Source organism: Anoplophora glabripennis, unplaced genomic scaffold, assembly GCF_000390285.2.
Source record: "Anoplophora glabripennis isolate ALB-LARVAE unplaced genomic scaffold, Agla_2.0 scaffold202, whole genome shotgun sequence".
Lineage (NCBI taxonomy): Eukaryota > Metazoa > Arthropoda > Insecta > Coleoptera > Cerambycidae > Anoplophora > Anoplophora glabripennis.
This window is the reverse complement of record NW_019416304.1, coordinates 292,977-319,776: the sequence shown is the minus strand read 5'-3', so window position 1 is coordinate 319,776 and position 26,800 is coordinate 292,977. Positions and strand designations below refer to the sequence as shown.

Below are 26,800 nucleotides of genomic sequence, written 5' to 3'. Positions count from 1 at the left end.
TGGTCCGTTTTTCATGGCTCACCATTAGCATCTGGGAAACCGTAAGGTATACAGGGTGATTCAAATTGGAAATACGTCAATATGTAACACTACTATTTTATTTGAAGAATAACCCATAAAATTAAAGAAATTAATAATTTATTTAAAAATTTAATAAAATCTAGTCTTGACGTAAAACAAAAATCAATACTCAATAAAACAAAATACACAAATATTCTGCAAATCCTACATACATACATCTTCTATATTATTGTCACAGAGACTGTAATAAAGTTAATCTTTTAGACAAACCTACAGGTCCATGAGTGCCAATCCAATTATTTGGAAAGCGTCGATTCAATCACCCTGCGCCTTGCTGAAATATTTATAAATTTCTAATGTAATGTAAGGGAAGATTATTCAATGTAGACTGTATTTCTATCCTTAAAATATCTAATTACCTACTTCTGAGAAATAAGGTTACCATCAATAAAAAAACTGTCCTATTATACGGTCATTTAATATTCCATGCCAAATGTTAATGGAAGATTTGATTTGGTGACTAGTCCCTTGAACCAAATTTGGATTTTCCCTAGCATAATAATACTTATTTTTTCTATTAAAAATGTCGTTATTTGTGAACGAAGTTTCATCGCTCCAAATAATTTTCCTGCCGAACCATCTATCTTCTGCTGTTTACAAATAATTGTAAGTAATTGTCATTAACAGATGGAGGATTAAAATCCTCCATATGTCCTCCCAAAGGCAAAAGATATGTTCTTACAAAATTTTAACGCAAATTATTTTTTGCTGTGAAGGATTAAAATTAAACAAGAATATTGATTTATTTTTTATTTTACTATATACATAATTGACTACAATTAAAATATTCTTTGCGTTATCACATACAATAGTATAACTGTTCTACAGCTACATCAGATACATATACTTTATTTACATTTTTAAGAATAAAGACTAGTGTAGTAATTAATCGAATTAATAGTTTTTCTGTGTGAATATATTTACAACTTTATAGTTTCTGCTAAGAAATATGTTTTGTTTAATATTGCTATAGCAGGCAAATAAATAAAAACAGTTTTCTTTAAATTTGACTTGCTACCGATCTTTGGCTTTGATTTTAATGGCGGATACTTAAAGGAGAAATACTATTAATTTCTTATACGAGTACAAATAATCATTCTTTTCTAAAATGCCCTATATTAAGAAACCATTTATGACTACATAAATTTGATGATTTATACATATTTTCCACGGCTGGTTATGGTATTTCTTACATAGAAGGCAAAGATGGAACAGAGAAGCTGAAACAAAGGAAATTGTTATTATTTGTGAAGATTATAAAAATATTTTGATTTACAGAAAGATTATATGAGTATGAGACCTTTTTGATTAAGCTCTTTTAAGAAGGTAAAATGATTCATATTTCGTACAACCATAACCAATTAAATAGGTAAGTTTAAGTACATATTTAAAAGTTAAAACATTTTCAGGTTTATATTCTGTCCAGTGGCGGCTCGTACATTGAGAATAGATGAATCATATTCACTGATTGACAAAAAAGAGAAAAAAGCGCCGCAAGAGAAAATTTTCGAATTTTCAATGTCAAACGGCTTTAAATGAATCTGGAAATTTTTAGTTACATTTGCAATATTACCGAAAAACTGACGTTCGTGAGAAGGATTTTCATTTAGATTTCATTAAAATAGAAATAATAGTTCGGCTTGTGGACTTCTGCGAACATTAACGCACACCATACATGTATGTTCCAAAGAAGCTTTGTGGTTACTACAGCCTCGAGTGACGGTTCCCAAAATTGTTAAATCCCTCCTTATTCCACACGCCCGACTTTACACCCACAATTTAATACGGCATACAGAAAAGTTTTGTTTAAATAAACACTTCCACACAACCACTTATACTCCTAATACCATTCATTCCGAAACTTTCGAACGTACACGTTGTCTTTTGAGTTCCCCTTTTTCCATATAAAGAGAATAAGGCACAGGTCTCTCGCAATTTAAAAATCCTTTTTGTCCTTAATTTTCCGTCTGGAAAATGGCGTTTCCAATAAAATACATACTGGATTTTGGATCATACATAGGAAACATTTCTACAATTATTATACAAAACCAAGGACATTAAATAAAGGGGACTTATTTATTTACATTTCTAGATGAAGCCTGGTCTATTCACATTCTAATTGTATTATTGTTGTCAGCTGTATAATTATACTGGAAATGTACTTAATATTTTTATCGCAATTTTCATCACAATTGTGAAAATTATTATTATAGGATAGTATTATTAAGTTATACATACAATATTGTTAAATTCTGTACATATTAAACTATTTTTCATTTTTCATATTTGCCACGTTTGAAGACTTGGCAACTACGCAATAATTTGTAGCGTGTTCCTCGTTCGTTCTGCCGTGGTTGGCAGAATATGGCGTCTCTTGTTAGAAAATAGTTGTGATTTTAGTAAGTGAAACGTGATTAGTGTTTACACATGTATTTTGGATAAACTTTTAAGGTGTGAATATGGTTAGACAGTGCAGAATTTGTAAGAAATTGGATTATAAACATCCACATCAGCTATCCTTCCACAGGTAAGCGTGCTTGAAGGTGACTTTGGAATGTATATGCAACTGTGGCCATTGTCGTGCGTGTGGGTAACTTTTATTTGAATAACGGTAAAATTGTATAAAACTGACTTGGTATTTTTTTTAAATTTTTGCTGAAATAGTAAGAAAACAATAATATGAACCACGTTGGGTCATTAAAATCAAAGGAAAATGCTGCACCACAAATAAGTTACAGACATTATTTATATTTAATATATTTATAGGTATTTCAATGTTATCCCTTATACCCAACATTACAAATTTTAATCATTCATCATTTTCATTTTCCTCTACGACAAAAACCTTTTCAGAAATATATTTACAATTTTACTGAATGCACGAGCATAAAAACTGAATAAATACAACAGCAAAAATATGGTGGTGGTTCACTTATACATAAAAATACCGAAGATGCAATCGACTGAAAGTTGCATTCATTCAACCATTTGATGTTCTCCTTTGGGAATATATTTTTATGTCTCACTGAAAATTTGCCACAGTATTCTAAAAGTGAAATGTGAACGTTTGTAGGATGCTTGGGGATGGTGCAACAAGAAAGAAATGGTTACAGTTATTGGGATTTCAAGAAGTTATAAAAATATTATATATATTTATTATAAAAATACTTAGTAGCTGTTGAAATATATTGACTTAGGACTATAAAATATTTTATTTTGACCCATCCAAAATGTACGACATTGGAGATGTAATCGCGCGCATCAGTTGGATGAAAATAAAGCCCTCTGCTTTCCCCTTGTCTAGCTTCACCCAACATATGAGATAGACTGTGACATGCATAGTCCCATTTATTTAAATGTCCTTGTACAAAACAAATATTAACGAAGAACCGTTATAATCGTCACCGGACGACGCGTATCGTATAAACTGTTTAAAGGCAAGCGATAACAATGCTGCTTCAATATCCGCGTCACTCGTTCCCCCCACGCCGTAGTTTCTCCCGTGATGACAACCTCCGTAAACAACGCTTCGAAGATAAGCGGAATATACAGGGTCGGAAAGTCCCCATGGTTCATCGGCCATTACGTGAGAGCGATAAAGAGTCATAGAAATCCGTGCGATAGAGAAAGATGGTTATAATGAAGACGTCTAATAGTCACCGCCCATTTCGCCCTTCCACAAATAAGATCCACTTCTTATTTGTGGAAGGACGAAATGGGCGGTGACTATTAAACGCCTTCATTGTAGCCATCTTTCTCTATCGCACGGATTTCTATGACTCATTTTATCGCTCTCAAGTAACGGCCGATGAACCATGGGGACTTTCCGACCCTGTAGACTAATTTCCATCTGCGTCACTTGCGTATACTATACATTGTATGGTACGAGGTTTATGTTCGCGCTCAACACAACAAAGGCAATGTTTTTTTAAAAACTGTTCACCGTGCAACTATTATGGTTATTTCTGCGTATTAAACAAACAAACACAATACATTTTCAATACAGAATTATATAAAATTTAAAAAAAAATTAAATTGCACAACCAAACGGAAATTTTAGGTGAAGCGGTGTCACTTGCGTCACCTGACGAGCCGCCACTGGTTCTGTCTGATATGTCAGGCAGATAATCTGACAATTAATCTGTATAAATGATCATAATTTTCAGTGAAAACTAGAACATGTGATAGGCTTATCAGTAAAGTTTTAGGAAATAATTATTAAGACAAATGACAAATAATTCTAAAAATATTGTTATGGTTATAAATAATTATAAGTAGGACTAAATTTTACATTTTTACTGTCGTAATAGATTTATTGTACATTTTCAATTTTATGTTTTTTATGAATTTCATAATCCTTTGATCTTTTTTTCTTTCTTATAAATAGCTGCATTAACTTTTCTTGGTAACAGAGAAATATCTCTCACCACATTCTACATTGAAATAAGTTTTTCAAAAATATGTCCAAAGCGACACTCATGCTCCATTGAAGAGACATTTTTTACTTCACGGAAACAAAAAATTTCTCTACAAGTACATGTCTATAAAAAACGACAAAGCAGAATACTGCTGCAGTATACTTTAAACTCATTTTTTTTTTAATATACAGTGTGGACCATTTTGGTCATACATGTGTTGGTATCTTGGAAATTATAAGACATAGGTTTTAGACAGTTCTGTTGCTAACTTAATGGCGCTTTCGAAAATGATCTATAACTTTTTTACCGCACGTTTTTTCGAGGAATTTCACTGTATATTCCGATCTTCATTGGGACGTTTCGGTTGCGAGAAACCATCATCAACTTTCTTTTTCCTTATGGGGGCCATATTGAATTTTAAGCTGAGCAAATAAAGCATTTTTTCGGCTTTTCAATGATATAATGTGAATTTAAAATCAGTATTTTAATATTTTTAGTAAATCTGGCAACACCGCATAATTTTTCGAAACTATTATAGAATAGTCTCAAATTTTTGTAAAAGCTTATTATTATCATGGCATTGAGTGAAAAAATGATAGCAATAACCACGTGTTGCAAACTGCTTGTTATTTTGAATTATTGTTAATCATAGAGTTAATTGTTAACAGTTAGTGTGACACTTGTTTTAAAATCGGCAAAATGGCTTTACGTTAATCCAATGAAAAAAATAATATTTCCCCTATTATCTCTTTCGTAGTTCTTAGGATGTAGCTTTTCAAACTTCCAAACATTCTCAAATTTGTTAAAAATTTATAAAAATACATTTCATTTGATGGTTGTCTTTCGAGATAATTTCCAATATAACTGTTTATTGCAACAGTTGCTTTTCTATTATTTTTAATAAAGCTGTCCAACATATCACATTTTTCTTCGTTGGGATAACGCAAAGCGTGATTTTTTCACTCAACGTCATGACATTAATTATAAGCTTTTTCAAAAATTTGAGACTACTCTATGATAATTTCGAAAAATTCTACGGGGTTGTCAGATTTATTAAAAATATTAAAATATTAATTTTTGAGGTTGATTTTGAAATTTCTTCTTACTTATAATACTTACATTACTGATAAGCCAAAAAATGCTCTATTTGCTCAGCTTAAAATTCAATATAGCGCCCATAAGAAAAAGGAAAGTCGATGATGGTTTATCGCAAACGAAACGTCGCAATGAAAATCTAAATATACAGTGAAATTCTCGAAAAAACTTGCTCTGTAAAGTGTCTTCAGATTTTAAAAGTTCCTCTAAATAAAAAAGATACAAAAGATTTTCGAAAATGCCACATTTACTTTTTTTCAAAATAACTCAAAAACCTGAAGAACTAGGACCGGTCTGCAAGCACCATTAAGTTAATAGCAGAACTGTCTAAAACTTTCTCCGTTTAACCATTTTCATATCTATAACCATAACCACGGAATTTTATTTGATAAATTAACAGCGTTTGATCTCAGCATACCAATGATTAATTTGTTAAAGTCGTATCTGCAGGATAGATACCAATTTGTTCAATTCCGGGGGTTTAAGTCTGAAAAGTTTCAGCAGAGGTCGGGTGTACCACAAGGATCTATTTTGGGCCCGTTATTGTTCGTAATGTTTATTAATGATATAATTGCGACTGTTAATTGGGTACACTGTTGTATACTGATGATCTCAAATTATTCACAGAAATTACATGTAAATCTGATTGTGCTCCACTTCAAAAAGCAATAAATATTGGTGCAACCAAAATAAATTACCTCTAAATGCAGATAAATGTAATGTAATGTCTTTCACACGTAAAATTAACTACATCAAATATAACTATAACATTGATAGTTCTATTTTGTAAATGCCTCAGTACATAAAAGATCTTGGTGTTGTTTTCGATGCTAAATTAAATTTTATAAAACGCATTGAGATAGTTGCATCATCTGCATATAAATCTTTAGGTATTATTAAAGGTTATTCTTAAAGATTCCACAGCATACATACTATGTAATTACTTTAAGTTACCCACTGTAAGAACTAACATTATGAAAGCATCTCCTTTATATCAGATGATTGCCAACTATTGCAATGTTGAGGACAGGTTATACATATTTTTTGCACTATTAATGAAATTAAAAAGCGTATTCTTTACTGTTAATTTATAGTCTTAATACTTTATTTTTGTTTTACTATTTTATTGATTCGTATCTATCTATATGTATAATATAAGTGTATCTGTGTGCATATGTATTTATATTTTTATGTCTACTAAGTATTTATTTATGTGTGATGATTTTATATATTTTATATCTACTATATTTTATATATTTTATATCTACTACTGGTCTAATATATATTTTTCTGTGTGTATATGTATGTATATTATATTATGTCTACTATATTTTATGCTGGTATATTGCCATGTCCAATTATTATTATTAATTCTATTTATTGACATATATTTTCAAATGCGCTGTGTGTTATATTACTACATTGGTTTTGTATCCTGTAGCTGGGCATTTGTCTGTTGATGTGCAGTGAAATAAATAAATAAATAAATAAATATCTCTTATAGTTTCCAAGATACCAATACATGCATCACCAAAATGGTCCACACTGTATAGTGAAAAGCAAGTGTTATAAGAAAAGATTAGTTAGACTACTGAAAAACCTCTTTCTATAGTTGAACAACTTCATGGTTGGTTGACACGTCGTCAGTTTCTGCTGACAAAGAAAGAGGTATGTCTCGAAACGTCAATATGTCTAAACCAACGACGTGATAACTAACTCAAAAATTGACACCATTGACAACTGCCAGAGAATCCTAACCTCTTTCTATGTAATCTAAGACAATATTTGCTTTTGGATGCACATAGTTTATGAATTAATTTTGTTTTTCATTTCATCTACCAAAATTGCAGATAATTAAGTCAAGGTTAATTTTATTATAAAATGTGTCCATTTCTGGTAAAATAGGGCAAGTGTAAAGGAGACAATTGTGTTTAAAACTTACATAAAACTTTATTCAACATAAAAAAACAAATTATAAAATAAATAAAAACAATTTTCGTATATCTAAGACTTCCTTAAATGTAAATATAAAATAAAACTGGTATAACATTTAAAGTATTTAAAAAAATAGTATTTTGTGCGATGTGCAAGTGTCATTTAAGCAGTTGAATTTCAGTTGACGATACAGAGGCATTTCAGTAGAAACAAAGACCTTAATTTATCATCAGAGGGCACTGTATACGTCTTTTCTCAAAATTTGGGCACGGGAAGACGGAAATATCCACTATTGTGAAGAGTTCCGCACATAAAAGGCGAAGAGCGCTGCGCAAAGCTGCAACAGAAAGGAATAGGGTTATCCAAGGTCATTTGCACTTGTCACTATACAGCGTGATTCACTTAGACATGCTCGGGATGGAATTTCGGGAAGGGAAGAGATTCATAGTTAAATTTAAAAAAAAGTTGCGCAAGATAAGCAGTTTTGAATGATGTTTTCCTGTAACTTTCGCTTATCTGTAGAAAATTGGAATTTTGTGAGAACTCCATTATTTTCTTCTATCTTGAATAACTTCATAATTATAAGTATAAAAGAATTAAATTTTCAGATACCACATAAATTAATATCTGGCATTGACTGGTGCTATTTTTTTTAAATCTGATCAACTATACACCTCTTACAGCTTCCAAGACCATCCTTGTGTTATATTAATCGCATCGAGGTTATGGTTTTCAGCATATTCCTCCTTTTGTTCTGGATCAATCAAAGGAGCCCTCACTGTCTTTATGAAAATGTGGGCTCTGTCAAATTGGCTGAAATTGTGGTAAGTTGTTGGTTTTGTGTTACTGACTAAAACTCTCCACAGTACTTGAGTCAGAAAATCAATTCTTTTCTACTTATAGTGGTCTGAGTCAGTTCTGCTGATGATGGTATTGCAAAGTGGTAAGAGTAGAATATAAAAACAGTAACTTTGTGGAATGTTTATAGAAAAAATGAACTGAATGACTTCGAAAAGTTTCTAGTTACTGTGGAAAATATTGGTCAGTAACACAAACCCAACAACTTATCACAATTTCAGCTAATTTGACCGAGTCCAAAGGAAGAAATTAAGTACCGGAAGTCCCCATCTAAATATTTGAATAAATGTTCTATATAATTTAATCATTTAGAAATACTCAGATGTAAATTTGAGTTTTAACAAGCAGATCACTTATTATACGAGTTTACCTTTGTCAAAGACGTGATGTCAGAAACAAGAATCATTGAAAGTTTGCGTTATTTATTTATTTATTGTCAGATATATGCTTTTTCACTAATAACATTTGAAAAAACACAATGGACTCATTCCGTATATACTTTTTTAATGCATGTTCAGAAAATATACAGCACAGTCTAATGTTGTGGGAAAAAAATTAGAACTAAAAATAGCACAGCTACACAAAAAAAAAGTTGTCTGTACTTTTCATAAGACATATGTTATCCGTAGTATTTTTGCCTTCTAATCACAAATCCGGTGTCAGAATTGAGCTATCATATCACAGGAATTTGCTAACCTCGGAAAACAGGTCAAAAATGGCAAAAATCCACGAAAAAGTGCTAGGAAAAATATAAAACATTTTTTTTTCTTTATTCAAATATCCATTTATATGGTTAAGACCCCGCCGAACGTGAATCCGCGGTCAAAATTGATAGTTCTTTTTCTAACCTCAAAAAAAGGGTCAGATATCACGAATTTTCAAAAAATAACAGATTCGCGCCAAATTTGGTATATAGGTGTTGTCGAGGTCGCTCATTACGGATCCGAGGTCAATTTTACAAAATTCAAAATGGCGGATCCAAGATGGCCGACCAAATTTTCAAAAAATAACACATTCGCGTTAAATTTGGTATACGTGGGTTTTCTGGGTCGCTGATTACGAATTCAAGGTCATAATTGCGAAATTAAATTTTTATAACTTTTATTTACTTTATAACCTGATCCCCAATCATGTTTTAACCTTTTTTTCAGCTATATTTTGTTTTTTTTTCTGTAAAAGATCTATTAACGGGTTTTCTGCCGAATCTCGGGTAATAAAGTACATAGGTAATTGATTAAATTTTTAAAAACGAATTTTGTAAATTTGATCTCGGAACATTTGAATATAGAAAAATTTTTTTTTGTATTTTTCCTAGCACTTTTTCGTAAATGTTTGCTATTTTTGACCTGTTTTTTGAGGTTAGGAAATTTCTGTTATGTGATAGCTCAACTCTGATGCCGGATTCGTGATCACGAGGCAAAAATAATACGGATAACATATGTCGCATGAAAAGTACATACTAATTTTTTTTTGTGTCGCTATGTAGGTAATTAATGAAGAGGGAGCGCGGGAAAATGCACGGATGCCACGTTGTGACGTCATACCACTCGTTAAAGTCTGACCCACATACTTGACTATGTACATCATATGATATCTCTAACTATGGAAGCAGATAAAAACAAATAAATGAAACTCAATTAAAAAATTGCTCATGAGAGGAAAAGATAGTTTTGTTAGCTTTTCTTAGTATTTCTTTTTGCTATATCATGTAGCTATCATGTATGAAATTTGCATATAAGTTGAAGTGAAGTATTTGCACAAATAATGATGATATATGCCCAAAATAATCATTTATGATGATTTATGTTATGATCTTTTTATGATACATAAAGTTATTAGATACCTACATATTTAGATGTACACAAAAATAATACTATTTAAGTCAAACAAATTATCTGATTAAATACCAAGCGAAAAAAAGGCGACAAGTGACATGTAACTTATACCGTTCTTGCACCAGTTTATAGCATGCGACAAGTCGACAAGTGATTTTATGTTTTAGTTCAGCTTCTATTAAGCCCACAGGCTCCATAATCGTACCAGATCAAAGGAGTATATTTTTAAACCTATGTCGTCAGAATTCAGAAATATTTAAAAAGAATGGACTGCAATTTTCAATTGAAATATTAAATACTAAATATTTTGCAGTAGAAGCGTTTTTAATTAATTAATTTGAGTGGTGTGATGTCACAGATGTTCTCTTTCAAATATTTTACTATTTAAAAATTATTTATCACGATTCATATTAAAGAAGATAGATAAAAAATGTTGTGTGAAAATTTTTACACCTTGTTTCTTAAAATGAGGACTAAGATTAAGATGTTTAATATTTGCACTTTACGTAAGTACATTCCACAAGGACATACCATTATTTGTTTTATTATTGTGTTACTGATAACGCTGGAACACATTTTATGTTAAGGTATTTATCTTAAATCCTTTTATAGGGCTGTTAAAGTTTAATTGTACACAATTTTCTCCAGAGCAAAGCTAAAAAAACGCTTCAGAAATAAAGTAACTAAATTCTTTTTTTTTTCAAATAAAAATAAGCTTAAACAATTTTTGTTTTGTTACTGTTTTTACTTATATTGTTAGAATATTTATGGCAATAAGATCAGATTTTAGAGCAGTTTTCATCTGTACTAGAGACATGACTACATAGATCTTGTGTATTTTATGCTGAATTCATTATTTCGTAGCATTCTAATACCGGGTAGGAAAGTACCGATGGTATATCAGAAGTTACGTGAGAGCAATAAAGTAAGCCATAGAAATCCATGCGATAGAGAAGGATTCCACAAATAAGATTCACTTCTTATTAGTGGAAGGGCGAAATGGGCGGTATTTATATTTCTATTTTAAGTACTTGTTGTTTTACATCCGGAATCAATCTACATAAAATAAAACTGTAAAAATTGTAAAAAAATATTTTTATATAAAAACTACCTTGAATCAAGAATACATTAATATTGAACTAAGCAAAATTTCTTCGTTTGAAAAAGAAAATCTTTTTTCGAGGTAGACATTGCACTTGATTCAAGATAATATTTTCTTCTGTGCACGTATACTTACTTCTACTACTGCAAAGACTATCGCAATAATTCCTATGATTTTAAGATTTGTATTCAAAAAGTCCGTCATAGCAGAGACGCATCCTTTCTGGAAAGCAATTGTAGTGGTACATGTTGTAACAGTCTTAGAGCAGCAACTCGACATGACCTGTGTGTTATTTTGTACTTCTGAACCAGTTGGGCCATCAAGTCCACAACATTCGTACTACAATCAAAAATAGAAATATGTAATTGTCAGATAATAAAACATTATTATTATTAAATAGGCAATAAATAAATGTGATTCTTGTTGAAACAGTGAAACATTGTGAACGAAGACCGTAGTTTTGATTTATTTTTTAGTTTGTTAAAGATTATAAAAAAATAAGCCAAATTAACAAAAAGTCGAATGAAATGAATATGGGGCATTCTATGCCAAAACACTGAGATCCTGACCTGATCATTTTTAATTTTTTGGTATTATTTAGTACATATTTAGAGTAGTTTTCATAAATTTTTTCAAATTTTTATTTCAACCCCTCAAAAAGTTACAAACATTTTAATATTTTGGGTAAAAATTTTTCAAATACCTGTAACTTGGCAAAAAATAAATAAATAAACTTTTTTTTTCGTTCTATTCGTTTTGAGGTGTAGTTTTATAAAAAAAGACACATTTTTAATTTTTTGATTTTAAAACTAAAAATTCGCATAAAAATATTTTTTTAATATGGAAATTTATGAGAGCTTCTAGAGTGGGATCTTTTTTATTCTATTTACGCCAGTGGCAATTTTTTTCATGGGAAAACGGAGCGGCACCTTCAGTAGTGCCACTAGTTAGTGCCGCGAGGTTAATATTACATTCAATAAAAGGTCTAATTATGTGAATATTCTGCAGTAAATTTCATTCAAATTGTTCAGCGCAGTATGAAGACATGACAGAAAATACAAATTTTTTTGGAAACTTGAACACCCTACATCTCCAATACAAAGTCAATAGGAAAAAAGTTTATAGAGCAAACTCAACTTATTTTTTGGCAACTAATCTATTCCTGCATTTTCTGTATTTAAAGTGAAATCACCCTGTGTATATTTTTTTGATGTCGATGTCTGCGTTTTAAAATAATTATATAGACCGACAAATTGTGCCTGAAAATCTAAACCAGAACTTAAAAGTGCTAAATATACGGATTTTCTCTGTATTTGAGGTTATGTTACACCACCAGGTAGTTTTTCCCTATAAAACTTATTATGGCATTTGATCCCTTCTTCTTCAAAATCCACTTTGAATGGTCTGAATATCCGTTTTCCTCTCCAAGAAAACGTTTGTTGATACTGATTATTTTCACGTTTTCGTCCATATTCAGAAATTGAGCAGCATCAGACCCAAAAAGAGGTAAGAATTAAATTACAAACACCTAAATTCCACTGATCCTTGATCCCAAAATCCTGAAGAACCAGTGAGAATTGAGATGTTTCTAATTCGGTTCTTCTCTCTTTTTGAGTTTTCACCTGAGGCTATTCAATTTCTGGATATCGAAAAATACGCTAAACTAATCATTTCACTCAAACCAATTATTGGAGAGCAAAAGATATATTCGAACGACTCAAAAAAGTAGAGTACCACTGTCAGATGCCATAATATGTTTTTGAAGAAAAATTAGCCTTTAATGTAACATGAGTTTGGTTTGAAGATGCGTTTTTCGCACTTTTAGGTTAAGATATCTCGAAAAACTGACATAATGAAGCAATTCCGATGATTAATTCGAATTCAGTGAGATAAAAAGCTATGGAAAATGACTAATAATCTGACAGATTATTTTTTAAGCATCGTGTTTGGTTTGTGAATCTCAATGTTAATGACCTTGGACATTGACTCAGTGTAGATCAAGTAGCTGAACTATATAATATCAATCCACCTGATGTGGTATGACAACAGGGCGATAGGTGTGCAAAAAACAAATAGCTAACCAAAAAATTAATAAAATAAATGAGTTTCACAAAGGAATTTGAGAAAATAAGCTTATGGCAAGTGTTTCTAAAGGTCGAAGGCACCCCCCAAGTTACACTTTATACAGTGAATAGAAAGTTTGGGTACCTTTAAGTACTGGTGAAAATGAGACACACAAAACTCTATTTATTCGGTGAGTATACTTACACCGCGATGGATGACCTCCAAAGTCTCCAAATTCAATGAATTCTGATTATTATATAGACTTGTCAAGTGATCCCTGATAAAGCTTGAGACTTCCGTGCCTTCATTTCTAATCGCAACGAACGCTAGTATAGCAAGGACGACCTGGATGATGAAGAGAGTCAGAACTATAGCTGCGTACTGAAAAAAAAAATATATTTAAATTAAAACCATGAAGTCCAAAATTGGTATCTATTGATGGTTAGGTTTGACTTACCGTCGTTAACATACAAGAACTTTCCTTGATGGCTCCGCAACATCCAAAGAAGGCAATTAGTGATATTATGGCACCTATGGCTATAGCTAAAGAGCTAAGGGACATAAAATCTATGCCGCTACTGTTTACCTTGTAAATAACACCGAGGGCTATGAGGGCTATCCCGCATATCTGCAAAAAAAAATAGGAACAGTGAGACAAGATATCCTTACGAAATTATTTTTTTCACAACTTAAAGAAAACACTTCAGTTATTATTAAAATTTATGTTTCTAAACTTCTGTAATCTAGAGCTAGTCGTCATTAATATTTGGATTTAGTAACTTCATATACGGGATGTCCCAGACCACCCGTCCACCCCTTCTAAAATCCAAAGTACATTGTTATGTGAAAAATGGTTCAGATGAAAGTTACTGGTCTTCAAGGTGCACATTTGTCGTGACCTTGTCTGTGTCCTTGAAGGTCATTTTCAAGCTCATTTCAAGGTCAATTTAAGGTCAAAATTAAGAATGAGGGTTCCTACGTAAAAAATCGAGGTTAACCTTGAAAATTGTTTCCAACGACTCAAGGTTATCGAAACATGTCTCTTTAAAATTTTGCAACGTTTATCTGACACATTTTTCGCTAAACTTTTGCTTTGTGGAGTCACTGGAATTTATCGGCAGAGCGGGAGTGGGAATGACTGAGAACAATTGCTCTGCCGCGCGCCACATGCATTTCAAAGTGCATATGGGCGATAAAAGATTACTTTTCTCGGGAACGGTAGTTTTTTCAATTTGACATAGCAAAATGAGAGGAATAAGTATATATCTTCAAAAATCAATAAAATAAATAATTTTTGCCAGAATTTTGAGTTTAAAGAATTATGCCACTTTTGTTAGCTTTTAAAAAATAGTTATATTATTCCCGCTCTGCCGATAAATTCCTGTGACCACGGTACCTATCTTGATTTTTCTTTCATTAGTTTTTATCTGCCGAAAATGCACTAAACGGATATCGAAAGTAGTTGTAGTTAACAACAAAAACATTTTTTTTCTCGACTTGTTTATAGAGTAAAATGTTGAAAAATTTAAAAAATTCTGAATGGTTATAAAAGTGTAAAAATAGGTATTTTTAGTATTGATCATTGTTTATTATGATAACAAGTATCTCTAAAAAATTGTGTGAACTTTCTATATCTTCTTAATTAACAATCCTGTCAATCGAAAACCACGCTATAGATCATTGCAAAATTTTTAGGGTAGAATTGACATATGTTTTACTATTTGTTCACATAGTTTCATTAATATTTATGAATATTTACTTATTTTAAAAATTGCTCTAAATATACATATGATTTTTTACTATTTTTCGCCCATTGTCAATGCAACATTCNTAAATATTTACTTATTTTAAAAATTGCTCTAAATATACATATGATTTTTTACTATTTTTCGCCCATTGTCAATGCAACATTCAATTTTTTTGATTCGCAGTTATTGTAACTTTATAGAAAATCGTCAAATAAACAAAAAATAAAGAATAATTTTTTTTATTTAGGGCTTACTTTCAATGTTACAGGGAAAAATATGTCGAGAAACGGGGGTCATTTTTCGTTGTTTTTGTGTTTGTTGTTCCCTTGAATGTAGCAATGGTTCTTTGGAATCGGCAAACTCGGATTCCTATTCTACATAATATTTGGAATTTTACTGTACAACAAAATAGATGACTTCAAATATAAACGCCTCGAATGCTCTACCGCCTGGACTAATATTATCTTATACCATACGTTTCAAAAAATGCACCCAGTACAATTTTGTTTACCTTACAATTTTTTGTATGTCAAGCCAAAGCTAAATTTATTTTCTATTTTTATACAATTTTCTCGCAAATTAAAAATTCATCCTGAAACATATACGGACCATTCATTCCGAAGAACATCGTCAACGTTACTGGCTAATACAGGAGTTGATGTATTAGCAATCAAGAGACATGGTGGGTGGAAATCAGCCACAATTGTAGAAAGTTATGTTGCCGACAGTTTAAGTAACAAAAATGAAATAGCCAACAGGATTCTTTACAATGACACTTCAACTCCAGGTTCTTGTAGTACGTCGCATCATGCTGTTTTAATGGATCAGTCAGATAATATTGAGCCTCCGGTGACTGAAATGGAGCTGCCAAATCATTTTGAGAAAAACTAAACGTAAAGGAATAAATTACTTGCTTGCTTGCTTTTTGGTTATTTTACGTCGGCTTATTTTTCTACTATGTCACTTTGTCATCTGGTAGGAATCTGTTACTTGCCTAACATTGCTTAGACAAGGGACCAACGGCTTTACATCCTTTCGAAGAGATGCATGTCTCTCTATACAAACCTAAATTTGTATAGCTTCCGTGAATACACAGATATACAAGCCACTAGAAGGTGGGCGAGCATCGCGAACCTTCCCAGGATGGTCACCCACCCAAGTACTAACAGCGATCAGCATTACTTGACTTTTCATATCGCTGACATGAATGCCATGTCGCTAGGCCTTAGCATAAATATTTTTTCTTTTATTCCTCGTAAATCGCAAGTACAATAAATTTAATGATGCAATTTGTCAGAAATAGTACATATATCACTTTAAACTTGCAGTACCTAAGCTTTATGGCACTTATTAAAATATTTTGTACGTTTTTACAATACAAACAAGATTTGCCTCGGTTCAGTTCGCATCGTCTCGCTTTGCATAGCTTCTTCCTGCTTGGCTTCGCTCGCACGTGTCAGCAAGGATACTAGTAATAATTCTTAATTTGCCATATCGAATAGACAGTCCTTGTATACATTTTATTTTGCTTTGTAGGTGCATTTCTATTAATTAGAATTGAATAGGCCACGTTAATTTCACGAGGATAAATGCTACGTTTTAAGTTCACAGGAAATGCTGGGTACATTGAAAAATATCCACAAACAATGGCTTGCGTAACCGCCCTTGAATTCACTGGGAAAACGGAAAATCCTACTTAGTGAATCACTTTTAGACATACAAAGGCATGACAAAAGAATTTGATTAAGGTGTAAATCCTTGGTAATAATCGCGAGACAAACAATTTCAATTAACTAGAATTTTCATACATTTTTGTAAACAGAGCTGTAAATAGAGATACCCTTATCAGTTTTATCTCAGAAATGGATCGATAGCTTAAGTAAATAATGTATGAGCCACTTCAAAAAAGTGGTACAACAAAAATCCTTAGATGCAAAGGGTAATAGGCTTTGGAAACGAAAACTATTATTGCGTATTGAAAAAGACAGTTTTTCCTCTGTTTTTCGTTAGAATAATGATGAGAATGTTGAAGTTTGCGGTGAATAACATCATCAGAATATTAAGAATGGCCACGCCCTAACTGTACACGATTTACATCGTGTACTAATGCATTGACGTCACAAACGATTCACTCTGAATGGTTACACCTTTTCTTATAAAACCTTGGTTTCCATACCTTGCGCTTCAACTAATTTTTAGCGTGCAATATTACTTGGATGCTTATACAGCAAAATGTTTGTGCTGGGATTAATAGAGCATTCGAAGACTCTTTTTCGCTTTGCGGTTAACTTTTTGCAGTTTAACTCGAAAATTAAGGCGTTCCTCTTCATTTATTTCGCGGTACGGCGAAGAATCTATGCCTTGGCGATGAATGAAAAAGAATTCCAGCTACTTGGCGATGTGGCTGCAGCATTTAGGTCACTTGTACTAACACCTTGGAAATGCTAGAATAATTATTTTAAATGGCCTGTTAAAGGTCAAACATCAGTCAGACATGGGGTAATAGCAAAATAATAAGTACATCCGCTGCCATTGGTAGGTGTACTAATGACCATGGCTAAACTTAGAATTTTATACTTATTCTATTAATAATTTGTTATACTTTTTTGGAGGTCAAAGCAAGCGTTGGTTTAGGATTTAGGCAAATCAGAAGTTTTAAAGAACTTTTATTTGTATTATAATATTATAAGAAGGTAGTTCAAGGAAATCATGTTGTCAGTTTATCCATATAGGCCAAGCAAATAAAATTTTTACTCGAAAAAAGTCCTATCCGCGAGACTATTGCAAAATTGTCTAAGGAACATAATACAAGACATCTCTCATCTCGAAAAAATCAAGTTTTAATGTTTATAAACAATTGCGCTACGATTTAAAAAAAATAAATTTATCTTGGCTCCTGTTGGTCGTAGAGGGTGCTTTTTTAAAAACAAAAATGTATTTTTTTGCCAGCTATCCATTGAATCTGTTTTCGGTGAGGTAGCATAAATAGCAACAATTTTATTAAAATTGTTTATAAGCGAAAAACGCACGGTTTTTAATGCACAATTTGAGAATGTTAATGTCAAAAAACGGTGATATTTTTTAATAGGTCGCTTAATTACATCTTTAAGATTACAATGACGCTTTCTGAATCATGTTTGGTTGAAAATTAACGCCTGTACAGAGGCTTAAAGTTCATAACTTTTGGAGCCTCCGTTATAAACAAATTGAATTGTGCGAAAACTATTTTGGCACACTTTTAAAGTATGATAAAACCCTCAAGTTGTCATAGGTTTTATAAAATTTTAACAATAAATACGATAGTTATAAAGAAATTTAAAAATGGGCACTTTTCTTGTTTTTTTTTTGTAATAACTTTTTTGTTTATTAACCGATTTTAATTTAACAAGTCTCATTTTGTAGAAAATTTTATTCCCTACAAGCTGTCTGAGAATCACTTTTCGCTAAAATTGATGGTTTTCCCTGCAAAGTGAAAAAACTGTTTTCCTCACTTATTTGTTTAAATAGAAAAGTTAGCTAATAAAATCACGAGTCACGAGATGAGAGATGTCTTTTTTTCGAGTTTCTCTTTTATTTTCGCTAATTTTCCTGGTGTAATATTTGTTCCGTCGTTTTCGAATATTTGAACACGCGATTACTTTTAATCTTGCTTAAATTAATCTTACTTAAATTAATCCAAAAAGCACAAAATCTCGGCTGACAGCAAGATTATATTGACTCATTTTATTGTTAATTTTTTTTAATTGCCATGCATTGTTTCCATATCTACGAAAATAAAAGTAAGCGATAAAAATATGTTTTATAAGCAAGCTTATTTGTAGGAATAACTGGGAAAATTAAAGTCCTTCTATCGTTTGTATTCAGTACAAATTTTTTAATTTTTTTTTTAGTTCGGCTATTATGCCATCTCAGGGACGAAGAAACTGTAATATTTAATAAATCAACTTCAACATATAAACAAAACTTATTTGTTATAATCACTATATGAAATCCAATTTTATAATCTTGATTTTATTTTTATTATACTGTTTATATCTATTGTGACGTACCTTTAGGTACAATAACAACTTTATTTACTTCTTACAAATATGTAACGGTATCCTTATCGACAGAATTTTGTTGTTTTGCTTAAATTTTCATTTTATAAACTAATGTATAAAAATAATAGGTAATTGTTTATTTATGCGATATAAAATGAAAACACAAATAGGTCAAATATTTAAAAACTGCCTTTATTTTTGAAAACTACTCGTAGTCGCAGATTTTTTCAAAGCATGTCTTAAAATATAATTTTTGTTTCAAATTTGGTTAGTTAAACTATCATTATGTAGGTACCTACTGCTCATTATAGGAAGATAAAATTAAAACACTTGCGTAGGTAGCTTAAACGTATAAAGTTTATCAAATATCAGAGAATCAATATATCCATTAACTGTTAGACATGGTAAAATATCTACATTAAAAATTTTGGTTTCGCCTATAATTAACGTAAAACTGCTTAGAAAAGTTTATTTGACTGATTTGATTTAAAGGAAATAATCCAAAAAATAGTACATGAAATTGCTCAAATATTTTTCCGCACTGTATATAGCGTATAAAAAAAACTCAAAATTGCATTCACTTACCAAAATAAGTAAATTGAAGAGGAACAAAATATACTTGGCTATCCCAGCCGTAAAATCACGGAAACACCCCATTTTTTTTTAATACAATTGAAGCCGATACACACCACCGAGCTTTTCCTGCTGTACTAACTGATGTTATTTGAGCTCACAGGCGTTAAATACAAAATACTCGAACTCTTATCTGCCTTAGTGTAACCGTAGATATAGCTTCAACAACGAATTATCTGCGATTGTCGAAAATGACTCACACACTCGCTGCTGTACTTTTCAATTCAGTTTGTGTTTTGAAACAGCTTGTTTAGCCTAGAGTGAGAGCTTGTTGCAATTTTGCCATAACCTTGTGGGCAATTGCAGTATTTACTAATTTCTCCTGTAGCGATTACTACAGTCCACATATTTTATACGGCGTATACAAATTGATTCACAAAAAGGATTTATTGTAATGTGTTTGACAGGTAGGTAATAGGGACAATGGAGGAATAACGACTACCTTTACCTAATAATTGATAAGGATGCCATGAACACATTTTCAGTTCATTTGACTGTACCCCCTTTTCCATTTGTTTTATGTGGTGTCCTTTCGCCCACCCTATACAGACGTGAAATATATCTCCACAAATAATGTAGAGAAATTAAAATTTGTCAAGTCTGTGATCGATGTGCAGCATCCACACGATACGACATATGTTCACGTGTAAGAAATATTTGACAAGGGATCGCATCGTCTAGTATAAGAAAGTTTTGACTTAAATCTAACTCATTCGATGACAGAGACACGGAGGATGTTGAAAATTGTCAATTGTCAACACCACCGTAAATTTAAAAAAAAAATGAAGGTAAGGTGCTGGTTCGACAACTGAAATGAGACTTGATAATCTGTTATTGGTTTTTCCCTAACATTACGCAGTTTGAAATAAGTATTCAGAATTCGTTTCACAAACGATACAGTCTATTGGTATTAATTGCTAAAGTTCGATGCATCATTTTCCAAATGCTTGTTCTAAAACTATGATTCCGTCATATTTGGTGATCCAATATCCCTTTCTTTAAAATGTACAGCTGCGAACAAACAAAAGTAACCTAACCTAAAATATTTAAAGAGGTTTAAAGAACGAAATTATTGTCCTAAGCTGTATTGTAGCTTACGAGTATTGTAGGTAAATCCTTGCTATATTAATAGGTTTGAAGTCAATACTAGTAAATTTTACAATAAAAGTAATGTAAACTGTTTTACGGATTTATAATTTTTATACTTTTTTTGCTGCTTTACAGCTAAAAGTGTTATTGGAGTATAAATTACGTTGAATAAGCGAATTGCTTAACAATATATAAAGCTAAACAATTTTTTTCTAGAAGTTTTCATTTTAGCCATTAGTCCTTTTATTAGTTGATTATTTTGTCTTCACTTTCAAATTTGTTTCAGAATGTTCGAAATAATTAAGCATTTTATAAATTATTGGGTATAATAAATTTTGTCCTTTTTCTTTCTGAAAAAATTTTTTTGGGATATAACGTATCTAATATTGAAATAGCTTACACATCAAAAAGGTATTATTTTATTGGCATTCCAACATTATCAAAATCAACAGATACCTACACTTTTTATCTCTAAATCGATTACTCATAAACTATATTTAATTAATTACCGCAAATTTACCGAAAATTTTGTCAAATAATCTTATCTTTATTAAAATTTAGAAAATAAATACTTTTATTCATGTGTAAGAAGTGACTCATTTATTTAAACCTACGTCAAGGTTTTATTGGTCTTGTAAACCGTAAAAAGTTCGGTGGTTCAAGAGTTTAGAAGAAATCTGGTAAGTTATACAACCTTTATCATGAAATGTATTTTATCACTTGATAAGCCATCTCGATCAATTCCTTTGTTTCATGTCACTGGGGTTTATAGACAAGAAATCGCACTTTTAATAAGCCAATTATCGAACAAGTAGATCTATCGACGAAGTGACGAAACGTAAGGCTCAACTATACTAGAGCAACTTCCTCTAATTTTTCGCATTGAAAGATCACGAAGAACATGCAAACATAAGAAAATGTACCTTTCCTGTTTTATCAGCAATTTTGCAAAAAAACTCATTCTCTGTTAATAGTTTCCTCCTTCAAGAGACCTGCAAAATTTAGGAAACGTAAGATAAACATACGAGGTAAAAACATGCTTTTTTTGCTTATTTTGAACGTATTGTCAGACCCTTTATCCGCCCTTCTGCTTTCCAACCACCTATGTACTATCCTTAGGTATGTCGCCATCGCCCCCCTCACAATCCACGTAGGGAAGGTCAGCAACCCCAAGACGATCTCTAATGCGGACTAAGTTTGACTTATTGGTCTTCTAGATAATATGCAACTAAAAAATTGGAACAAACTAATCACCAATAACGTGTATTCCCTCCTCTTGCGTTAATGACTGCTTGAAATCGACGTGGCATACTTGCAATTAAGTTATAGATCACATTCTGGTTATTCCACTCCTGCAAAAGCATTTCTGTCAGCTCCTGGGCAGTTCTTGTACTGATGGACTTGGAATACGTCGTCCCAACTCATCCCAGACATGTTCGATGCGATTCATGTCTGGACTGCGAGCTGGCCAATCAAATCGCCTACTTCCGACTTCATCCCGATACTCTATAGTAACTCGGGCTACATAAGACCTAGCTTTATCGTGCTCATCCATAGTAACCAGGAAAGGCATAGCATGATTTTCTAGAATTTCTGTAATGTACCTTTGAGCTGTTAAAGAGCCATCCTTTACAAAAACCAATTCTGTACGTGCTTGTGAAGAGATTCCCGCCCAAACCATAACAGACCCACCGCCAAATGGAAATCCCTCATCAATACAAACAAGCGTATCTTTCTTCAGGTCTTCTCCAAACTCGTCGACGTCCGTCTGGCTCAGTTAAGCAAAAACGCGACTCATCTGAGAACAGTACCCTGCTCCATTCCTCCGCATTCCACGCCAGATGATTTCGGGCAAAAGTCAATCTTGCATTTCGATACCGGGGTTGAAGTGGTGTACCTGTAGCCACCCTTCTACAAAACAATCCAACAGCACGAAGCTTTCTTCTAACGGTCTATTCACTTACATTTACATTTCTCACTTCTTGATGTTGATTTGGCAATGAAACCGCGGTTGCTGTTGTATTCCGCAAAATGGTGGACACCAAGAAACGGTCATCTCTTTAGGTTGTAACTCTTTTTCGCCCGGATCCTGGTCTTCTGGTTGTACACCAAAAAGGCCCAAACCTACAATTCTTGCTGTTTCACGTTGCCCCCGTTCTAACAACGCTATTATTCTGACCACAACAACAGGTCCAAATAGACCAGTGCAAAAAATGCAAATTTTCGCTATTTTTGCCTACCATTGCAAAAGTTTATATCCGATTGAAAATATAAAGTAATCATTACTTGAAACATAAATCAAGCTTTAAAATGGCGTTTTATAAAAGTTGATAAATTAATTTGTTGCTTAGAAATTTGCAAAATATGGGAAAAATAAAAATTGACAATAAATCTTGTAAAAATGCTCCTACAACTATGTTATATATGCATGAAAAGTTGGGTCTTGTGATACTTTATAATCCCTCCAAATTTCAGATCGATCTATCAAATAGTTTAAATTTTATTCAAATTGTTTATCCCCAGAGCCCTCGTTTTGCTATAACATTCGTCAGAAAATAATGAAGATACAGCAATTCTACGGGTACCATAAGAAAGAAGAAAAGCTAAACTATCATTATGAATAAAAAAAAGTGAAAAAAAAAATCATTTTTTTTATTGAAAATTTGTTTAAAAAATAGTAACATTTTTAATTTATAAATAAATTGAATAACTTTTTCCCTATTGCTCGGTGATAAATTCAATGTTTACTTGTTTCTAAAACAGTACAAGATTGCTACGAGCATAATTATAAAGTTGTATTTCGGAGCGAGTTGTTTCTTACATAATATATCTTGCGAATCTTGCCACAAATTACACGACTAATCGAATTAAAAATATATAAAGCTTATCATTTATCAGCGACAAATAAAACAGCTTTAAGTACTATAATATTTCCTGGGATCCCATTTCATATTAAGCTTGATTTATCATAACCAAAATCATCAAGGACAGATAACTTTAAAAAGTTTCCTTTTAATTTATTTATACATAGACTTTTATAAAGCCCCCTCATTATTTAGCAAAAAAAGGGTCATAAATTTATTAGAGATATTGCGGAAAGACATCAATAAAAATCATATATAATTCATTTTATCATGAAGATAGGTACAAACGTACTAAACAAGCTTTTCCCTTAACAATGAAACAAGAGATCTTTTAAATAATTTTATTTGTTCTGCAACACTTCCATCAGAACAAAATGATTCTTGTTGATCTTTAAAACAGACATTAATATATTTTTCTAATCAGTTATCGTCTGCAAAATGACATCCCTGAGGTGCTTCTTCAAATTTCTGAGTGAAAGGAAGGCAGACGGAGCCATATTGGGTCTATCTGGAGGGTAGTCCAGTTCAGAGAAGTTGCAGTAGCGAAAGGTGAGTACATATGGGGCGTTCCACGCCAAATCGGACGGTTCGAAAAATTTTAATTTTCGATTTCCTTAATTTTTTTATATTTTTTAGTACCCCTCAAAAAAGCCTTTCTGGTAAATTTTCAGATTTTTTTGATTACTTGTTCAAAAGATATAAAATTTTCAAAAAAACGCTCTTTTTTTGGTTTTTTGATCATAACTTTCTTAATAATGGTCCAAATTAAAGCTTTTTTTTATAAAAATATTTGTTTTTAGATGGCCTTTACAGATAAAAATACAAAAGAAATATTCAAAGTGTTTTTGATTAAGATTTTTAAGTTTAAAATTTTAAATCGTGTTTTTGAAAGTGAGTGTATCTTTCGATTTTTGTGAAAATTTTCTATTTCAAACTACTATTCTTTTAACAACTTTTAGGACCGGTCCGGTCGTGGGCCCTCCATAATTACTATTTTTTTTTTGATTTTTGAAATTTAAAACAAAATTTTTCTCTATAAATCATTATAAGTACCGATTTTTGTATACCCTTTTTTACTTATTTTAAATTAATATTAATACTTTTTAATTATTAATAGGTGTTTAAAATCAATAAGTAAACGTAGTCTATTTATAAACAATGATAACAAACGTTTTTATTTATTTTCGTGTTCTTTTAAAAATTGTTGCAAAATTATTTTATCATTTTTTTTTTGTTGCAAAGTATTTTTTTTTATTTAAATAATAGTATCTTTATGAATTTCTATTCTATTTAAAAAGAGTCGCACATCTTATGATTATTATTGATGTCAAATTTTCACCTGAGAAACACTATTTAGATGCAAAAGAAAAATTAAATTTGCGATACAATATAGGGACCCAAAAATTTCATTCAATCATTCTAAGGAGCAATGGAAATATATTAGGTAAGGAGTATTCTAGTTTACAAAATAATATTTTGTTCCTTGGAATGATTGAATGAAATTTTGGGTTTGTTTGGGTTTGGCTGTATTGTAACGCAAATCTAATATTTTTTGCATCTAAATAGTGTTTCTCAGCTGAAAATTTGACAGCAATATTCATAAGATGTGCGACTCTTTTTAAATTGGATAGAAATTCATAAAGATACTATTATTTAAATAAAAAAAATATTTTGCAACAAAAAATAGCATTGATAAAATGATTTTTAAAAGAACACGAAAATAAATAAACACGTTTGTTATAATTGTTTATAAATAGACAACATTTAATTATTGATTTTAAACACCTATTAATAATTAAAAAGTATTCAAATTAATTTAAAATAAGTAAAAAGAAAGTAGACAGTGACAAAAACCAGTACTTATGATTTGGCGTGGAATGCCCCATATATATAAATAGATTTATCAATAGATTATCAAAAAACTTATATTGTGGGTTGTTTACCTGTAAGTCATCAATGTCATCATTTAATTTGTCAGAAGTTTTTTGTGTTTAAAGAAAATGATGTATCCGCAGAAAATCTCAATTTTTGTTTTCATATTAAAAAATACGTAAGTGGAAAATTTTATTGGTCAGTGACTTCTAATCTTTAATTCACGTACACATCAAATATTTGTAAAGGTTGTTTTCATTAAAACTAATACTGAATACCAACGAAAAAAAAGTTATTATTTTAATTAGTTTTTGGCTTGGTCAGATGTGTACTTTGCTTAATAATAATGAACTAATTTTTAGTCTCCATTTCTCAGAGTTCATAAAAACTTAATATATGAGATTTTAAATTTAATACGGGGGTTTATTTGTTGATAATTTGTAAATAAAAGTGAAATCAAACTTGTTTATAAGAAAAATAAGTTAAATTTCGCTAATTCCTTTACATGGAAACATGTTTTGTTGCAAATTCCTTTGTTTATTACCTAAATTCCAGCGTAGGAGGTAGTTAATGAAAAATGATCGAACCATGTTATGGTATGATGTCATCTAACACTGTTTTGGTTTATATTTTAAAACATAAAAGAATCACATTTATGAGATATTGAGAGAATTAAATATTGTTAGAAAGACTAAAATGTTTTTTACTATAAAACATCAAATATTATGTTATTATTTGACATCAATTAACGATTTTCGAGATGAACAGAATTAACGATGAAGAAAATAAATGCCATTTGACTTTATGTACTTATTTTGTTAAATGAAAAACAAAATGTTTTCTGAATTTTATTACTATCCTAGTTTTAGATTTTATATACTTTCTTTTTCGTTAAACCGCAGAACTGTTTTGTATCGATAACAAGTATAACTTTTTCATTTAAAAAAGTACGAAAGTCTTAAAAATGCTAACAAAAGTCCCATAAAGCAAGCCCATAAATGTTTTTGAGGATCAAGACTGCTAGGGGCGCTTTGCAAAATAGCGATCGGAAAATTAAAAATATTAGTAGAAATCTATTGCCATATCTTAAAAATTATTGCAAACCTTAACTGTCCAATTTTTCCTGACTTACAACAAATACACTAAATACATTAAAATATCAAAAC

At 31.2% G+C, this 26,800-nt stretch overlaps 1 protein-coding gene across 2 annotated transcripts; it reads right to left on the bottom strand.

The window, feature by feature from the left end:
* Nucleotides 1–816: 816 nt before the first annotated feature.
* On the bottom strand, nt 817–20,028 carry LOC108908390 (tetraspanin-9-like). Of its 2 annotated transcripts, none has more exons than XM_018712426.2 (5): nt 19,762–20,028; nt 13,846–14,016; nt 13,593–13,769; nt 11,460–11,663; nt 817–1,301 (listed from the first exon to the last, which is right to left on the bottom strand). In XM_018712426.2, exons 1-5 carry the CDS (start codon nt 19,831–19,833, stop codon nt 1,236–1,238), a joined length of 690 nt encoding a protein of 229 aa, XP_018567942.1. In that variant the 5' UTR covers nt 19,834–20,028; the 3' UTR covers nt 817–1,235. The 2 variants fall into 2 exon arrangements, with proteins under 2 accessions (XP_018567942.1, XP_018567943.1); XM_018712427.2 differs by lacking the exon at nt 817–1,301 and adding an exon at nt 7,592–7,866 and having other exon boundaries at nt 19,762–20,022.
* Nucleotides 20,029–26,800: the final 6,772 nt, after the last annotated feature.